Source organism: Bos mutus, chromosome 8 (assembly GCF_027580195.1).
Source record: "Bos mutus isolate GX-2022 chromosome 8, NWIPB_WYAK_1.1, whole genome shotgun sequence".
Lineage (NCBI taxonomy): Eukaryota > Metazoa > Chordata > Mammalia > Artiodactyla > Bovidae > Bos > Bos mutus.
The window spans coordinates 58,473,198-58,494,049 of NC_091624.1; the positions used below are offsets into that span (position 1 = coordinate 58,473,198).

Below are 20,852 nucleotides of genomic sequence, written 5' to 3' on the forward strand. Positions count from 1 at the left end.
TGACAGTAATAACATGGAATGGACCTTTTTTCACCTGAGTGACATATTTACTTCTATTTTTGTTTTCTTTTATCTAATGATCTCCTAATAACCTTTCACAAGAATGAAACAAAATACACCCTGTAATTTGGGCTGTCAGCTGGCTCAATGGTAAAGAATCTGCCTGCCAATGCAGGAAATATAGGAGACCCTGGTTTGATCCCTGGGTTGGGAAGATCCTCTGGAGGAGGAAATGGTAACCCACTCCAGTATTCTTACCTGGAGAATCCCATGGACAGAGGAGCATGGCGGGCTACACAGTCCATGGAATCTCAAAGAGTCGGACACAACTGAGCATGCACGCATCCTGTAATTTGTCTTCCACAGTGAAGAATCCATCAGATTCTAAGACTTGGTCTCTAGTATTGCTTTTTCAAAATGCCTGGAGCTGCTAGAGATGGTAAGACTTAGATAAGACTAACTTCTTTCTAACCTTTATTACAGAGATGTGATAGGGAAAGGGTTTACCTCAATACCTGGTGATCATTCATTCACTCTGCTTGAAGAGTAGACTGGACACGGGAGACACGCTTCACTCTATCACTTTGCTGCTTGCTCGTGTTTTGGCAGAGCGTTTGCATGTTCAGTTGCTTGACCTCTTCTTTACAGCCCTTACCACAACCCACTCAGGATGACATGGTACCCAGATGAAAACAGGGGTGCTGTTACTACAGAACAGGATTGGAAAACCTGTAGGCCAGACTCTGCCTGCTGCCTGTCTTTATAAATTAAGTTTTATTAGAACATAGCCAAGCCCATTTGTTTATGTATTGTCCAAAGCTTGTTTTGTGCCCAGTGGCAGAGTCTGAATCATTGCAACAGAAGCTGAATGGCACATAGAGCCTAAAATACTTACTATCTGATTTCAGCCCCCACCCCGACCCCACAAAAGAAAAGAAAAAAGTTGGAACTTCTTCGTCCATGGAAGAAGACTGAATATTAAAAGGCAGCTAATATTCTTTTTCCATTTCTGCCATGTAGAGAGACCCTAGCTTATGCGTGGGATGCTCAAAATCAACCTGGAGATTCGTTTTTGAGAACGGAGAAAGGAGGGCCTGCTGTCCCTCCGCAGTACGCCTTCAGTAAACTTGCTTTGCCCAACAAAACTTCAGATAGGAAGTGAGCTTCAGGGAGTGCTAGATTGTATTCCCTGGCACTACCTCTAAATGCCATGCAAAGGATGTCCAGTACTAATGATGGAATAAATGACCAGAAACGTTGACTGAGTAGATTTGGCTCTGAGAACAAGGATTGTGTCTCATGTGTCTTGGCTTTGGCCCCATGTGGTGCCTGGTACAGCTGGTTTAGGAGGGCGTGATGGGATTTAACAGTCAGTGTAACCAAAGGTAGGACTGACCTGCTTCTGAAAGGGGCCTAACATAACATGTGCCTGACTGGGAGGTAACCCCACGTCCAGTCTCAGGGGAGCCCAGGACCGTTGCTTTCTCCATCTGGCCCGTTCCTTTATTTTGACTCCTCACCTGCCAAGCCCTTTTTGAACTCTGATGGGCTTACCCTGATGTTCTTCATGAGCACAAGGGCTTCTTGATTTAAAGAATTTTGGTCTATAATTAGTTTAACTAGCTTAATATGACCAGCTCCTCAAACCCAGACATCCTTGTTAAAATGAAAGTTTTGATTCTACAGAACCAGTATCCAAGTTACAGAGACATGACCATGAGAGACCCGCTTTGGTCAGCAACCTTTTGCTCATGGCCATCTCTTGTCTACCATCACTGGAAGCTCTCTTATGAGCCACATCTTATCTGCACTGTAAGATGGCTGTTAGCCGGCATGTTTATCTCCATTGCTAGAACACAAGCTCCTTGAGGACAGGATTCACATCTTTTTTTTTGCTTTGTGGCTCCCACCCAGTGCTATGCACTTCAATATAGGTGCCTAGCCTTCAATATAGGCTTTCAGGGAAAGTTGTTGAATGATAAAAGAGTAAGTCATTTATGTGTCTGCTGATTTCTTCCCATCTCTCTTCTCTTTCCTCTTTAGCCTGTTCTAGTCCCCTTAGGTCTGCACCGTGTAACTCATCCTCCACTTTTCTACGCAATTCTCCAGTGACCAGTTCATAATCATCTCTCCCTTCTTAATGCATTCATAGTTAGCACCTCATAATTTGGCACTTAATTATTTCTTAATTGATTCATCTGTGCTGTCTTTACTTCCCAGGTAACCTGATGTCCCTACAGGCAAAGAATATGTGTGTGTATATATACACACGTATAAGTATTTTTTACCAGCTCCCTGTGCGAGCCCCACTCCTCCAACACACACAGTGATTTGAATTTGACAAAGAACAGATTTTCAATAAATATGTGTAAATTAACTGAAAAATGAATTAAGCACTGTCATTACAGTTCAAGAGAGGCAGACTAGAATAAAAAGTAGCCTTCTGATGCTTGATACATCTTAGAAGTATAAAAATTGTGTCATAATTAGTCAACAGCTTTGAAAATTGTCATATAAAAGATGAATAAATTAAGAAAGCCAAACAGGCAAATTGAAAAGGCCTTTTTCCCCTCCTCTTCTCTTTCTATATCTCTCTTTCACTCTCTCTTCTGTTGATTTTGTCGCTGTTGTATAGTTGATTTGGGACTCCATGGTAGCTCCGTGGTAAAGAATCCGCCTGCAATGCAGATGATGCAAGTTCAATCCCTGGGTCAGGAAGATCCCCTGGAGAAGGAAATGTCAACTCACTCCAGTATTCTTGCCTGGGAAATACCATGGACAGAGGAGCTTGGTGGGCCACAGTCCTTGGGGTCCCCAGAGTCAGACCCAACTTGGTGACTAAACCACCAGCACACCACATAGTTGATTTACAGTGTTAGTTTCAGTGCACAGCAAATTGATTCAGTTATACATGTACATACATTCATTCTTTTTCAGATTCTTTTCTCACATAGCTTATCATAGAACCTTAAGTAGAGTCCCCTGTGCTATAGAGTAGGTCCTTCTTGGTCATCTATTTTATATATAGTTGTGTGTGGATATTCATTCCAAGCTCCTGATTTATTCCTTCCCCCACCATTGTTGTTTGGTTTTTTTGCTCTTTTAATTACAAGGTCAATTTGTTTGAGCAACAGACTTAGTTAGGAATCTTTTGCTGTGACCTAGGCCTGGTCCTAGAGCCTGCCTGAATCACATATAGCTGCCAGCTCCTTCCCCACTTGACACCAGTAGTCAGTCCCTTTATGGTTGACATTGAGATCAACTATCCATATATAACATTCTGAAACTGTTTATAAATGTAGTGATATAGTATCTTTTTATGAGCTATTTAATTTACTTTCAAAAAAATCTGATTTTCTGAGTTGGTTTAGTTTTTTGGCAAAGAAAGATTGAAATACATGCTCTTTCCTGTTTTATCCCACAGAATATTTTCCTTTGAGTAGCTTTCATAAACTGTGAGACTGTAGCCCCCTGCTACCACTAGGTGATCTTATTTTAAATCTGGAATTTTGTATTTAAAACAAATAATTTCTTACAAACAAATTCTCTTCTGTACCTCCTTGAACTCTGATCATGGTGTACCAGATGTTAAAGAGGAAAAATGAAAGTTGAGCTCTTGAGAAGATAAAAGTGTTTGTGTAATGAGTAATCAGAAATCCTGGGCAGCTAAGCCACCTAACCAGATTACCAGCCAGGCTCTTCTGAACAGCAGGATCTACCAAAGGAGAAGGGGGCACATAGGTGGGTCTTCACCAAAACCTGTGCTTGACCATCCCCGCAGGATGGCAGTTTTGCAGAATGGTTCCTTTCTTTTTTTAAAAAAAAAGTTCACTTTGACAGTTTCTTTTACTTTTTTCCTTTGAATCCTGTAATCACATTGCAACCATACGGAGACTGTGTGTTTCTAGTTTCTTAGCTTCCAGTGCTTTAGACAGTGTCAAACAGGATCTCAAGTACCCTAAAACTGTTCCTCTTACAATGAGGTCTTAGTTTTTTTTTTTTTTTTTTTAATGAAGTCGACCTAGTTTTTCTAACCTTCTTTTCAATAATTAAAAATGTAAAATTCTACCCAGAATCATTTTCTGTGCCAGGACTTCATCTTAATATTTGACTTGAACTGCAAATCTCTTATTAATACAGCCTTGGTAGGAGGCTCTTACATAGGAGTTAAAGAACCCCAATACATGGGCCATAGTGTTGTTACATTAAATGCTCCAAGGTGCTATATTCAGTTATCTTACTGTGTTTGGTTGGATTTAGACCCAGTGTCAGAGATTTCTTTTTCTACTTACCACCCATAGGTTCTTTCCCCCTTTTGGTATAGGCTTGTATGCCTAATACTTGTGTTAACTTTTTTAACCCTGGCTGTAATATGGTACAGTTTACTCACTGAGTCATCTCAAAATTTTATTCATGTTTCTTTCCCAAAAAAAAAAAAAAAAAAACTGCTTGAATTTCTAATTTCTATGCTATTCTTGGCTTAGATTTCAATTATCCTTCTAGTCATAGGTAGTAGAGTAGGACTTTTTCTTTTTACTTTAAAGAAGTTCTCATTACATGTCAGATTGGAGCATAAATTAAATTTGAAGGTCAACTCAAAATAGTATTCCTGCCTAGAGAATCCCATGGACAGAGGGCCCTGACAGGTTGCAGTCAATGGGGTCTCAAAGAGTTGGACACGACTGAGCGACGAACATTTTCAAAATTGTTACTGACAAATTTGTCAAAAAATAAGGAATCTCTTTTAAAAATATTCAGAAGAGAGATACCATATTTAATTTGGAGCATATTATTATAGTGATATTCAAGTTTATCCCATATATTTTTTATCATTTAAAGTAATGGATTATATCCTGTTTATGAATTTATTATTGTTCTGCAACCAGAGATGGGATCCTGAAGTTAAGTATAAAAGGAATTTAGCAATTACAAAGTATAATTATAAACAAATGGGCATCATTTTCTTAAGTCTTTCATATAAATCAGTCATGCAAGAGAAGGATGTTTCGTGGATAATCCCCAAGGATTAGAGACACATCAGAAAGTTTCCCAGAAAATGACTCTTTCCAATATACACATTCTTTCCTTCCCTGATAAACTTCCCTGTTCCTCCTCTTCATATAACCCTTTTCTTCCCACAAGTTGGTAAACTTTCAAGCAGGGATCATATCCTGGGGACCTTCATTTCCTCAGCTCCCATCAAGATAGTTGTTGAATTTCAGAATGACCTTGCGTTTTTTCATGGTAGGAAAGGAACCATGGAACTTTTACAAACACTAGTCTCTTTGTTGTCTTGCTTTTCACTGAACACCATCAGAAGCCTGTTTCTTCCATTAAAGATATTGTGTCACAATCATCTGTTAATAAGGGACCACTCCCTCTGTTTGCCCTGGATTAGAGTGAATTCCAGGGCCTGAAAGCTTGATACTGATAGGCATAAAACGGATATACCAATTATATCATTCAGTGGCCAGGCCCTAAAAGAATATTAGGAAGCACATCAACTCAATGAAGTTAAATGGATACTGCCTTTCCTTTCTGTGTTGTCTTTACATTCATCAGAGTCATGTTAATTCAGAATTTGGTTCTTGCACAATGCAGGCCCCTAATAACCCAGAGAGGTAGTTACATGAAGATGGGTACCTAACAACCCCCATCCTCTTTTGTTTTCTCCTAGAAGGTATAACCTACCTTTCTAACCACTACAGTGTTTTCTATAAAATAGTTTTAATTTGGGTCACATGTTGAGCAATTGCTATGTTCCAGTCCCTTGGTGGAGTATTTGTGACCAGCCACTGACAAAGGGAGTCATGGTCCCTGACCCCATGGAGTTTGAGAACCCTAAATGGGCAGTCATCTGTGGGGAAAATGTTGAGTTTTTTTTTTTTTTTTAAAGCAGTTATAAAGTTTTCAATTATTAAGTGTCTCAAAGCAGTGACAAGTGATTAAATCCCCATGAATGGATTGGAGTAAAATGAGTTTAATCGACTAAACGTCCCATTTTCTAGCACAATCCTAAATAAGTGTTCACTCCTAGACAGTTAAATAAGTCCCATGTGAACCATGGAGTTTTCTCTCTCTGACATCAGGAAAGAGCTACTACCAGCCACTTGTTACATACACATTGCCTTGGAAATGTACCTTGTACCTGTCACCATAGCAACATCCCAAGAATGACCTCAGCAGCCACTCAAAATCATTCCTACAAAACAAATTATAGCTATAATTAACTCTCCGAATTTACTCTGCAATATAAGTTTGTCCAGACCTCAGTGTTTCTCTGTTACAGGTTAAATGAATGGAATAATCCAGCATGAACCCATCCCTCCCATATTCCATCAAAATTTTCCTCCCAAATAGGAGGTGCTTCGGTGGAAAGTGCAATTCAGTTAAGAGATTATTCCATTGTTACCTCTTCTCAGAATGAGATGAGAATCAACAAATGAGCATGCACTAGTCTTATCGTGCTAGAATTCCATTTCTAAAGGAATAGAGTGGCTTTTTTCCCTAAACAAATGTGAAATGCAGGAGGTGCTGTGAGTCCCTCCCAAGTCCTGAAGCCCGGGATGAGGGGGCCACATGGGATTGAGGCTAATGCAGGTAGAAGCTGTCCACATTGGCCTCTCTTCAGTCCTGGTATAGCTTCTGAGCCACCCAGATCTTCCTGTAGGAGAAGAGAGTTCATATGTCTTTTGTTTGGTTGGAGGGTTTGTTGTTGTTCTGTTTTTCTAGTCTTGTTTTGGGGTGTTCTAGGTTGAATTTTGTTTGACTTGGTCCCAGTTCTAGATAATGTATGTTGCAACTAGCAGACCTTGATACCAGTTCCTTTTGTGTTTTTTTTTTCTTTTGTTGGACTACATCAGTGAATTGGACCTTTCTTTCCACCATCCAACTGAAGCAAGACAACAAGAATGTCAGACAAGAAGTGCAGTTTGCTTTCAGCTAATTGGAAATGTATGAGAATCTTTAATGACCATTTCCTTGCTTTGAAATATTTTGAAACCTGGGCAATGAATGGACAGAATAGAGCCTAGCAAGCAGCAGGTGCCCAGTATAGGCTAATTGTTAGGTTGATGTTGTTACTCTCTGAACTATGCTTATATTGAAAGGTAGCAAAAGAAAGATGAAGGGGGAAAATATTCTTGCAAGTGTGAATGCTTCAGATATTTAGCTACTATCTCAGTAGTGCCCGAGGTTCAGGAAGACACACCACTGACAGTACTTTTAGGGCAGCCTCTGAACTCAGGTCAGTGGCTTTCAGTCGCAGATGTGTATCCTGACTCTCTCTTACTCCAACATGTTTTTCCCAGAGCTCAGTTCCCCTTCTGAATTGGAGAGAGAGACCTGCAAGGTTCTCACGTGCAGTGTGACAGGAAATCTCCCACTTCATATGCTGGTTCTTTCAATTCTGTGCAAAGTGCATGCGCCTGCATGCTAAGTCACTTCCGTCATGTCCAGCTCTTTGTGACTGCATGGACTGTAGTCCTCCAAGCTCCTCTGTCCATGGGGATTCTCCAGGCAAGAATACTAGAGTGGGTCGCCATGCCCTCCTTCAGGGGATCTTGCCATGCCTTCAGGGGATATTCCTGACTCAAGGATCAAACCCACATCTCTTATGTCTCCTGCATTGGCAGGCGGGTTCTTTATCATTAGTGCCACCTGGGAAGCCCTCTGTGCAAAATGCACATTTAAAAACAAAGTGGCAATGCGTGTTCTGTTGAGTTCATCTTCAAGAAGCAGAAAGCCACAATTTCTCTTCCCACTGGAACACATGAACACCTTGTGTACAAGACTTGGTCACTTTCTGTTCTGACCTCTGGATAAGGTGAAGTGAGTAGAAGTGGTTTATTGGGCAGCTTGTTTCTAAACAAGCTTGCCAATGGGAACTGGAAGTTCTCTGATTCCTCTCAATTAAAGTTTTGTAAATGATAGTTAAATAAATGATGATCTTGCAGATTTCAAAATGTATGTTCATTTCAAGTTTTTCAAATTAGTACCTGGTAAATCAGAATACTCCATTATACAGAGTAACCAGTTATATTTACATTTATGGAGTGATGAGCTGGTTTATCTGTAGAATGAGATACAGGCCACCTCCCAGAACATTGACTCATTAACCCCATCAGGCACCTCCAAGACTGTGCCAAGAAATTGCCTCAAATTTGGAGTCCAGTCCATTTTTATACTTCTTTCCTGCCTTTCAAGCTCATATTCTCCCAGCCTCTCCCTCCTTTTGTCCCCTAGCTACTTTTGTAATAATTAAAAGTATCAGGCTGGTTCCTATCAGTCAGCAGAGAGCTAATTGCCAGCTAGAGCATCATTGATGTGTTTGAGGTAAGGCCACTAGAATACTCATTAGTTGTTTTGTATTAAAAATTTCTAGACTAATACTTTTTTGTCTTAAAGAATTGATACAGCTGCAAAAAGGCGGTAATTTATTTCTTTGTTAAAGCCAGACTTGGCTGTACTGTTTTAGGATCCCATGAATCTTAGAGACTTAATATGGTATTTTTTTCACTACTCAGTTTCAAATTTAACTGTATCATTGATATGGAAACACCACTAGTAAGAAGGATATTTGAATAATGTTAAAACTAACTCTCAGCATAGGAAATCATCCATCCAATCCGCAAATAATCACAAAGTACTATTTGCCAGGCACTCGTTTAGGTAGTAAGGAATAACTGAGGGTGAGACAAAGTCTTTATCCTGGATAGGTCATGTCAACTGAGTATTCCTGCTCTTGCTAAGTTATGCCTCACACCAGACATTCCCTGTTCTGTGTCTCAGAACTCACTCTGTCTTGTTCGTGGGCATAAAGGTACTGAGGATATAGTCTCTTTTGTGTCTATAATGGTTCTACCTTTTCTTTAAATCTTATTCACATGTTAGTTACTTTCTGTATATCCTTTGTAGTTGCATGTTTTGAAATCTTATCTGTGCTCCATCCCTTTCAGGGCCAAAGGGAATATAGGGTCTCTTTGAAATCATGAGGATACCATGTAGAACAGTTATATTTACCTGTTTCTCATCAGTTATGTGATTTCTCACCAATTATGTGATTCTCACAGTTGCAAATATTTTTGTAATTTTAGAGAATAAAATATAACATTTTTGAAATGACAAAACTCTACTGATAGAGAACATGTGTGTGGTTGCCAGGGGTTAGAATTGGGATAAGTAACATAAAGAAGTTTTTCTGATAGCAGAACAATTCTGTATCCTGATTGTCGTGGTGATTGCACAGATCTTTATGTGAAATAAAATTTCATAGTTGTATATACCCTCCAAAAATGTGTGTGTGTGTGTAAAAATTGACAAAATCTAAATAACGTCTGTAGTTTAGTTAATATTATTGGATCAGTGTCAGATTCCTGGTTTTGATAATGTACTATGGTCACATAAGATGTTTTGGGGGAAATTAAATAAGGGCACAGGAGAATTCTCTGTAATATTTTTGCAGCTGCTTGTGAGCCTAAAATTATTTCACAGTGAAAAAGCTTTTTTTTTTTTTTTAATGGAGAAGTGTTATATAAGCAGATAAATTTAAAGTTTAGGTGTGATGATTCTATACACTGGGAATATCTGGCCTTAGATATTGATGCCTCAGTAGCTAGAAATCTTGTGGCTTCACATTAATTGTGAATGACTCAAACTTTGGATAGAGTTGAGGCCATAGTATACTCTTGTCTTATAAGGAAATACATTCCAGGAAAGGACTCTGGTGTTCTGTAAAAAAGCAAAAAAAAAAAAAAAATGCATCCTGACCTTATGTGTCACTCTGTTATCTGTTTATTTATACAAATAACATTTGTGTAAATAATTAAAAAGCTATTTGCTTAAAACTTCAATCACCAGACCTGCTAAACAAGTAGAGGGCAGGAGACTGATTTAATTCTTTTCTTCTCCCCCTTTACTTTTGGTCTGGGTTCTGTTTGATTGTAAGAGAAGAAATGAGAAATACTGTGAACCGTACCATCATAGATGGACAACCTTGCTCTGACTTGCGGAAGGTTGACTGCATCTGTCACTTTGTGATTTTCTCTTTCTTTTCTCTTAGGATGCATTGTTTCCCTTCCTTCTCCACCAGCAGGCCATGTGTGATGGTGTCACTGATGTTCTTACTGTGTCTTCCCTCCTCCAGCTATCTTAATGACTTGGACCGCGTTGCCGACCCTGCCTACCTGCCTACGCAACAAGATGTGCTCAGAGTTCGAGTCCCCACCACAGGGATCATCGAATACCCCTTCGACTTACAAAGTGTCATTTTCAGGTAGTAACTGAGTCCATAAAATCCACTTCCGAGCTCTTAAACACCTAGAGCACGTTGGCGAATATATATTGAAATCATGTATAGATTTTAAAACAATAACACCTTTATACCAATTATTATCATTAGATACACAAATGAAGTAATGTGTCCCTGAGAGAGGAAGTAGAAGAAAAATGCATGAACAGGTTTCTTATTTCAGATTAAATCACTTAGAAATCAGTGAAATCAAAATAAGTTGCTTCAAAAATTTAAAACTACATGGTTTTAAAAATGCATTGATTAACCTAGCCTAAATTTACATAGGAAAATAGAATGAAAATTTATTTATTTCTCCTTCACTACTGCTATTCTTTCTGGGTCTTCAGCAGAAGTAGTCTAATTTTTTTCAAGATGAGAAAAAATAAGACTGCTTTCATTTAACCTCTTATTACACAATCACTCAGATGTACTTTTAGTTAGAATACAAGCCACATGGTACATGGAGGAATGAAACCGTGTGAATATGTTTTTGGGTCTAGAAAGTTGAGTTACTTGGAAGAACCCATCCCATTTAAGGCAGCTACATAGAACACAGGGTTGTGAAGTGGGAGTTAATGTAACTTCTACGGTAACTCTGCCATGTTACTCTGATAAGCGGGTCCTTCATCATCGCCTGCAAAGCACTGTGTGTTTTATTCTAGTCAGTCTCAGCACCTGCGGTGGCATCTGGCTGCCATACACTACTCTGTTACACATATCCATAAAGAGGGTGACACTTCGGAAAGAACTTCTGAGCATCATTTTTTTCATCAATAAAATGGTTACATTAAATGATCACTAAGGTTCCTTATATCTTCAGCATTCTGGATTAAGTTTTGAGTTCATAGCATTTAGAGATCTTTAATTTGAAACACCACATTTCCATCTGCTTCTAACCTTGCTAGAATATTTTCAGAAAACATGTAGCATTTCATGGAGATTTTCATCTCCTCTTTGCTTTATGATTAGTGAAATCTGAAACCATGTCACTATTCCATCTTGGGAGGTTGTTTCCTTCATTTTGTGCACTAGCTTTTAAAGGACATTTTTTGGTACTTCAATAAAAGTAATGACAGAATAATAGTTTCTTGCTACAATCAAAAGCTTATAGAGCTTAGCATGACAGGATTTCAGGGAATGAGGATTTCATATAAATGAACATATTATTCACTCAACACCAGAGAAGAGCCAGCATTTTAATATTTATAAAGACCTAAGAATCTAGTTTTGATGTCTGTAGTTCATAGATCTCCCTGGATCCATTGTTTTGCCCCTCAGATATCTCTTTCATGAAAACTTCTCAAAACAATCACTGGAACATCCTTGATTTCTTAATGTAGGTTTGACACTGAGAGCCAGGAAGACACCAAGAACAACTGCAGTCTCAACACACACTTTCAGAACCCACCTCTCAAACTTTTGTACCTAAAACTCTCATTTTCTGAAAATATTTATCTTGTAAACGTTGTGCACATTTTAGTCAACAGTTTGAAGAAACTTTGATTCAATATTAAGTTCTGCTAGATATTTTCATGTGTACATTAGCATTCAAGTTAATTGATGTTGGTTCCTGAGCAATGAGTTAGCACAGAGTTGATGTGTAAGAAACAAATTCTTGAAATAATTCATATGGTGGCTTCTTACAGCATTTTAATTTTATACTCATGACTTCTAGCAGCATAGCAAGTTGATTTGTGCATAAGGCTTATTGCACCGTGTTGTCGGCATGATTGCACAAATTATTGTCAATATTGGAAGGAAAAAACAGCCTCAAATGCTTGAAGATCAGTGGGATTGTGTTTGCATTTACTTGAATATTTACACACTCATGTTGAAATGTATGGCATCTTGCATCTTTTAAATGCCTTTGATTAACCTAGCCTAAATTCACATAGGAAAACAGAATGAAAATTTATTACTTTCTCCTTCACTACTGCTATTCATTCTGGGTAATACTTTTAGCTTCTGGGTAACATTTCTAGCTTCCTTGAGAAATACATGAAGATCTTCATTCTCATTTTATAGGAAAAGAAACTGAAGACAGTATTTGCCATTAGAGCTGAGCACAAATAAAACTCATTTTATTTCTGACTCTTCTGTGCCTGGTCAAATAAAACACCCTCTTTGCTTGGCTTAGCACAGGATTTCTTTCTTTTCTTTTTCTTTTTTTTTTTTTACAAAGTCATAATTTTCATACATGCCAGGTAATTTTTTAGTAACTGCAATGATTTGTTATGTGGAATGTCTTGACTTTGATTTTGGGTAAAAGAAAATTAGTAGATGGTCAATAAATATTAATTGAATTGACTTTGGTGACCATTCTCTTCAGAAAGTATATTTCTTAAGTTTATAAGTAAAGCTGTATTTATATTAATGCTTTTCTTTATGTGCTATTAATATGAATGTTATTAACCTTGCAGAATGGTCGATGTAGGGGGCCAGAGGTCAGAGAGAAGAAAATGGATACACTGCTTTGAAAACGTCACCTCTATCATGTTTCTAGTAGCGCTTAGTGAATACGATCAAGTTCTCGTGGAGTCAGACAATGAGGTGAGTGTTCTGTGAACAGGCAATGGATTATCATTTTAATATCTGATACAAATAACTGACAGGGCTTGGGGTAAACTGACTTTATTGCTTTCTTGAGTACTGATTTGAGAATTTTTTAAATAACCCAAATAACTCTGTTGTACCACTTAGAACAATAAGATGTTTGAGCAGGTCTGTGTGTTCAGGTCTAATTAGACCCTATTTGATACTTTTTACACTAGACAGAGGCTCTGAAAATGAAAATAACCAAGAAATCCCTAGGCTAATCATCACACTATTCTATAGCCTTCTTCCTACAGGATGGAGCTAAGAGTGCTGGAGTGAGTCAGCCTGTTTTGTTTTGTTTTCATTTTGTTTGAATCATTGTTTGTGTGAGGGGTGGGTCCCAAAGAATACTCAAAATCTCTCTTGGCAAATGTGAGTGATTTTGCAGCTGGGCTCTAAATCAGTTTGTTCTGGAGCCAAGAAGTGTCCTGGTGATGTGGCCTCGCTGCTCTTACAGAATTCTGGAGGCTATTGCATAACTTTATCTCTTCAAAGCACTGAGTGAATGAAAAAGCATCCTTGATATGACTGTCTGGAGAGCTGATTCAGGCTTGTCATCTCCCTATTGCAGGAAATTCTAACAAGTATAAATAAGGATTTTTAGGATGATAAAGGCGCCATCATGAGTCAGAGTTGACTGTGGGGAATAATTAAGGGGCATATAAAGCTGTGACTTTGATCTGGAGTGCAGTGTGTGTATTGGGGAAATGGAGAAGACACCATTCTTTTCCCGCTAGAGGCAGAGTTTGCAGACTGACATGCCAATAGCAGATGTTAAATATCATCCTAATAGGGTAGAAAATAAAGAGAAGGACGTGAGAAATCCCCAAAGGCTGATTAAAATAAGATCTGGCATATTAAAATGTACTTCTTATTTTGTACATTTTGGGGGTACACAAGAATTCTGGCTTCTTGGTCCTTTTAAATATTTTATTTTTCTCCAGGTGTTAGTATTTCCATTAAAATACAGACCCAGTCCTCCTTAGCATTTCTTTTGTATATAAGATTGATAAAAAGTTGATGAACAAATATCCCATATGGAGATAAGTTACCTATTCATAAATTTCAAATGTTTCCTGGGTTACAAGTATATGGCTTTTGAACCAAAGAAGTTCTTTTTTCTTTTTCATGTATATCTTGTTATTTAAGGGACTTCTTTTTAATAATGAGGTTTAATCACCATTTGCCTTCTGCAACACAAAGTGCCTGCAAAGTATAAGATATATGAGAATTATCACACTTTTGAGTTAAGCAGTCGCCATCAGAATTTTAGCTATGATATCTCAACATGTATTTTTATTTTTATATCTTTTTGTTATTCCATAATCTTTGGATATAATATTTTAAAGACATTACATATTTTGGAAGAACATGACAACATTTTTTACTTATTTGAATGTTGAATCAAGACAAAAGATATTTCGAGGGCTCATTCTACTATGTGCTCGATACCAGGGTATCTAAAGAGATACAGAAATGGGGGGAAAAATTGACACTGGCCTAAAGGACCTCATAAAAAGAAAGATGCCTTTGTCAGTATAGAGAGTAGGAGAAGAGAAAGTCCTTAGTTATAAAGGTCGTCATTTCTCTTCTTTAATTTGCTGTCCAGTGAAATAAAATTTTAAGATGTTTTCAGCTACACAGAAAATATAAGAAGCATGCATAATTTAATTTCTTTTGCCACTATTTACCTATAGCTAGAGGAAAACAAATGTTTACCAATACATATTTTATATAAGATAAATGCATTATATTTATAAAGAAATATATTTTGTGATTTAATGCTAATGAGTTTACCACTTCAAAACTTGCAACTCATCAGCTAATTCTAACACATAAATCCAGTTAAAGTTTCCACAGAATGAAAGTTTCCACAGTAACTTGCCATTCAATGTATAGGTACGTATGTACATCTAAAAATACATCAGTTTCTTGATTCCTGTGGTGATGTCTTATGCTGCAAATTAAAATAATAAATCGATTACTATTCATTAGGACTCCCTAATCGCTTGTGCATACTTTTTAAGCCTACCTTGTAATTTTATGGTGTTCTTTTCTCAAACATCAAGTCAAGTCTGATTGATAGTACTAGAGATGGTCTTAAATATAATAAGAAAAAATAATACTGCTCATTAATTTCTTCATCCATGTTATCCATAGTCATCACTGTTGGTAATTGGGAAACACTATCAAAAGTATTTTTAAATGTCAGGATGTAGTCCATTATTCTTTTTTATATTCCAGTTAGAATAATATATGAAAATGTCATTGCCTCTCTACTTTCTTAAATCTTTAACAAAACTCAGAACTATAGAATTCTACTTTCCCCACATTTTTAGTATTTGGTGAGACAAAGCTGGAATAAACTCCTAAAACATTGTGTTCTTTTGAAATCTGATGTTCATAACTCTAATCCAAAGCAGACTTTGTTGTACTTCCCTTGATATATATTCATGAGAAAAAAGTGGGAATGGATGCTGACAGTTGCTTTTTATCTTGGAGAACTGTGGAAAACGCATTGCAGACCACTAGCAAAAGCACTTAAAGGACGTATTTTATTTTAGGTTATTGCTTTGGCTTTTAATATTTTAAAGCTTTATGTATTCATCCTCAGAATTTTTATGTAGATATGCTTTTGTCTGTCTAGATTCTGTATTCCAAGAGTTTGGGGAATGAATTTCTTTATTTTTTTTCTTGGAAGAAGGAAATATGAGGTCAAACAGTGGGTGAGCATAATCAGGGTTGTAGAGCTGTGTTGATTTCCATATTCCTTTTGCTGTCGTGGTTTCCCTGTGAGAGCATACCAGCATGGAGCCAGCTGTTCTGCTGTAATCCTTTCACATGTACATTATTTCAGTGTCCATGAAAGTCCAGAAAACACAATAAAGCATTTGCATAACATAGTTCAGGTCATCAGTGTGGATCCAAACTCCATCTTTTAATCCTGTTTTTGTGGTTCTCTGTTATGTGAATATCTGAGCACTAATATGTTGTTGTTTCTCAGATACTCACTCAGGGACTGTCTTAACAGACCAAGCTTTTTATAGAATCACAAAAACTCGGACTCTTTTTCTCCAACACTTCTTTTTTGAGTGTATGCTTCTCAGTTCAGTTCAGTCGCTCAGTCGTGTCTGACCCTTTGCGACCCCATGGACCACAGCACTCCAGGCCTCCCTGTCCATCACCAACTCCCAGAGTTTACCCAAACTCATGTCCATCGAGTCGGTGATGCCATCCAACCATCTCATCCTCTGTCGTCCCCTTCTCCTCCTGCCCTCAATCTTTCCCAGCATCAGGGTCTTTTCAAATGAGTCAGCTCTTCGCATCAGGTGGCCAAAGTACTGGAATTTCAGCTTCAACATCAGTCCTTCCAATGAACATCCAGGACTGATCTCCTTTAGGATAGACTGGTTGGATCTCCTTGCAGTCCAAGGGACTCTCAAGAGTCTTCTCCAACACCACAGTTCAAACGCATCAATTCTTCGATGCTTAGCTTACTTTATAGTTCAACTCTCACATCCATACGTGACTGCTGGAAAAATCTCAGCCTTGACTAGACGGACCTTTGTTAGCAAAGTAATGTCTCTGCTTTTTAATATGCTCTCTAGGTTGGTCATAACTTTTCTTGAAGGAGTAAGCGTCTTTTAATTTCATGGCTGCAATCACCATCTGCAGTGATCTTGGAGCCCAAAAAAATAAAGGCTGCCACTATTTCCACTGTTTCCCCACCTATTTGCCATGAAGTGATGGGACCGGATGCCATGACTTTAATTTTCTGAATGTTGAGCTTTAAGCCAACTTCTTCACTCTCCTCTTTCACTTTCAAGAGGCTCTTTAGTTCTTGACTTTCTGCCATAATGGTAGTGTCATCTGCATATCTGAGGTTATTGATATTTCTCCCAGCAATCTTGATTCCAGCTTGTGCTTCATCCAACCCAGTGTTTCTCATGATGTACTCTGCATATAAGTTAAATAAGCAGGGTGTGTATGCTTCTAAATTACATTAATCCTCTTGAAATGGTCACAATAAATTATGTTTTAGTTTTATTAAAATATTGAGATAGTTTCCTATATCCCAGGTCCTCCTTTGCACCAAGACGGATTCCCCAATATTGGTTCCCATAAACATTTATTCTTCAAATGTGATTCTTAGCGTTGCTTAATTGATTAAAAAAAAAACGTAAAAGGAGAGCGTAGACATTTGTAATACCTTAGCACTTAATGCCTGTTCAAAACTTGTTTAAACCATTACTTATTTGGATCTCACTGGCTGGCCTCCTGTGCAGAGATCAGGTTTGCTGAGAATGGAGAGATTAAGGCCATGGGCAAGATCATTCAGGGTCCCATTCCCCTGCCCTTCTAGACCAGCTTTCTTTCCCCTGCTTCACAGTGTCTTCCAGAAGTTAGGGACGAGCTCAGAGAAAAAGCAAGAGGAGCTATAAAATGTAGCCAGGAACACAGAGGTAGAATGAAAATACTGACCCTGCAAGGCATTGAAACCACTCTTTTCCATCTCTAAGCTCTTGTTATACTCGTAGTAGATCAGCCAGAGATCCTTCACCAATCATTCAGTTTCTGTATTGCTCTTGTGATTTTAAACTATCTTCAAACAGTAAAATGTGCGTTTCCTTCAGATATTTCTCCTCTGTGAAGTCTTTCAGTTCAGTTCAGTCGCTCAGTCATGTCCTACTCTCTGCAACCCCATGAACCACAGCACACCAGGCCTCCCTGTCCATCACCAACTCCCAGAGTCTACCCAAACTCATGTCCATCGAGTCGGTGATGCCATCCAACCATCTCATCCTCTGTCGTCCCCTTCTCCTCCTGCCCTCAATCTTTCCCAGCATCAGGGTCTTTTCAAATGAGGCCAAAATATTGGAGTCTCAGCCTCAGCATCAGTACTTCCAATGAACACCCAGGACTGATCTCCTTTAGAATGGACTGGTTGGATCTCCTTGCAGTCCAAGGGACTCTCAAGAGTCTTCTCCAACACCACAGTTCAAAAGCATCAATTCTTCTGCTCCCAGCTTTCTTTATAGATTAAAAATGTCTTTATAAATTTTTTCATATTTATAAAAAGTCTTTAAATAAAGCCATTTTGAAATTATTCAACTGCAACCAAAGCCTGAACATTTTCTTTGAAAGTGTGAAGCACATGCTTTGTTCTGCTCTAAAAACTCCAAGTGAAGTTTGGAAATTTTTCTCAGATAAAATTTTCCTCTGGGGGGAGGAAACTGACTAAAAATTGAGGAGAAGAAACCCAAACTCCAAAAGTAAGAGCTAAAGTTAAGGTATCCAATCTTGGCGGGATTGGTTCTAACCCGCCTTTATCCACTCTCAATCAAATTATGAAGTCAGAAACTACATCTTGCTCCTCAGTCATTAGTATAGTTATCTCTGAGTCATGGCCTGATTAATAGGAATACCCCTGAAAGATGTCCTACTTAAAAAAAAAAAAATTAACCCCTTTCCCATTTCCTCATTCCTTTGTTCACTTTCAGCCACTTGTTTCTTTTCTAAATGCCATCACACACCCTTTTCATTCTGTTTGCTCATTATTTTGCTCCTTCTTAATTTCTTTGTTCTCAATGCTTGAAGGGAGCCAGGAGGAAGTGTTCTGATCACCGTTTATGAGTCTGAACCAGAGGCCTGAACTTGGTGCTGGTAGGGGTGTGGGGAAGTAGATACACAAGGATACTTTCTGTGTGGATGTATATTGCAGATCTTTTAAAGACTTTACATGCAACCTGTATTAGTATAATCTCTGAAATAGGTTTTTATTAATTTAATGGAAAATATTGTAAAATACTGTATTTGGTATAATCTGATTTCTGTAATCGCAACAAATTGCATATATATGTAAGTATTATATAGAGAAGGTTATTAGCATCCACCCCTTCCCCTGAAAAAAGAAAGGAAATAGAAGATTTTCTACCAAGACCAAAGTGTAAACAGTGATTGTCACTGTTGCTAAGTGATAGCATTACAAATAAGTAAAATGATAATTTTTTTAAGTAAAATAAAATAAGGCATCAGATTGGAACTTTAGTTCTGCTGTCTACCAACTTTGTTCATTTTTCTTTTGAATTATTTTTTTTTTTTTTTTTTTTACTAATTTTGGAAGTTGCTTATATTCTTGGGTTTGAGCCTTTTGTTATGTGTATTTCCAACGTCTTATTCTACTCTGTAGCTTGCCATTTATTCTCTTAATGATATCTTTTGATCAACAGAAATTATAAACTTTAATAAACATATATTAGATTTTTCCTTTATATTAATATTATATGCGTCTCTCTGTGTGTATATCTGCTTGTGTGTGTGTACATAATCACATACACACAGTAGGATAAAATAAATCACCTAAAAAATCTGGTTGAAAAGACAGTAAGGATTGGAGAGTGAGATTAAGAATTGAAATAAAACCACACAATTAGGTAGCTTTCCAGTGGTAGTTCATAGATTTAGTCAAGTGTCTCTTAGTAACCAATAAAAGGAAGTAATCATAGTCTGTTACAGGGTTCACTTTGTCTATTTAAAAAAAAAAGTTTCTCCTGGGACAGAGCCCTCCAAGTGACTGTTCCAGCAACTTTGTACAGAGATGCTGCAGGAGGTCGTAAATTGTATCTGTAAAATACTCTTCCAGGAAACCAAATATCAGAATTTCTAAAGCCAGTTTATCTCAGTGTAAGTCAGTGTTGTAACATCAAAGTTTGTGACAGGCCAGTAACATGAAGTCTAAATACATAACTTGATGTAAGAATAAAACCAAAAATGGTCAGTAAAGTAGATTTTGTTTACCTTTGTTTTTATAAACTATTTCAGTGATACAGTAAAATTCTCCATGTGTGGTTTGTCTTTTCACTTTATCTTAGAGAAGAGTTTTTATCATAATGTGGTCAACTCACTCTTGGCTTTTACTGATCATATTATTGTATTTTCTTCAGGAATTAACTTTATCCCATAGAATATGATGATTTATCCCATAGAATATGATGAATACAAGCTGTGTATTTAGACTTCATGTTATAGGAATTAACTTTACCCCATAGAATATGATGATATATCCCATATTTTCTAGTAAAATTTAAAAGATTTTTGCTTTTCCTAGGTTTTTTATACACCTCTAGTTGATTTTTGTGTGTGATAGGAAGTAAAGATTTGATATACTCTTGCCATATTTCTGTTCAGTTGATCCAGTATCACTTATGGAATGATAATATCCATCATCCATATCCACTGATGTTTTCTTACCTTTTTAATTATTGAAAGATACACATGTATATAAAGAAAAGTACACAAATTTTAAAAATGTACTGCATATTGGTTTATCACAAAGCATCTGTGTGTCCAACACCCCTGTCAAGAAATAGACCATTGCTTTTTGCAAGACCACCACAGCCCTGCTAGTGCCTCTCCGCCAGCAGGTAAACACTGTTCTGTCATGTCGTCTTAGCTTTTCTCTTTAGTTTTAATGCTTTAGTATGTATCACTGAACACCACAGTTTTTACTAGTGTTTAACTTTTAAACAAAGGGAGTCAAATAGTGTGTTTTTTGACCTTTATACAGATGAAATGCTATTTGTGTAAACTTTGATATCTGGCTTCTTTTATTCAGTGTTACATTTGTAAGCTATATATATTTTATATAGTTGATTCATTTATCAATACATTGCCAAATAGTACTCTGTTGCCTAAAAATACCACAAATTGTTTATCCATTCTACTAAGCATAGACTTTTTGTGTGTTTCCAATAGGGGAATATTACAAATCATGCTACTGTGAATATTCCTGTAAAAGTCTCTTTGTGCACCTTGGTTTGCATTTCTGTTGCCTATCTACGTAGGAGTAGAATTGAAGGCACCTAAGGAATACATATCTTCAACTTTAGTAGATAAGTATTATAAATATAATATAAAGTATAATATAAATAAATATAAAGTATTTGGAAAATATAAGTATTTTCCA

The 20,852-nt window shown here is 37.4% G+C and overlaps 1 protein-coding gene across 2 annotated transcripts in view; it reads left to right on the plus strand.

The window, feature by feature from the left end:
• The window catches only part of LOC102287414 (guanine nucleotide-binding protein G(q) subunit alpha), a 316,088-nt gene that overhangs the window by 223,048 nt on the left and 72,188 nt on the right, over window positions 1-20,852 (plus strand). For both annotated transcript variants that reach the window (XM_005892987.3, XM_070375738.1), the window contains exons 4-5: window positions 10,145-10,273; window positions 12,712-12,841. In XM_005892987.3, the coding sequence (XP_005893049.1) occupies window positions 10,145-10,273; window positions 12,712-12,841 (259 nt within the window). The remainder of the gene's footprint in view (window positions 1-10,144; window positions 10,274-12,711; window positions 12,842-20,852) is intronic.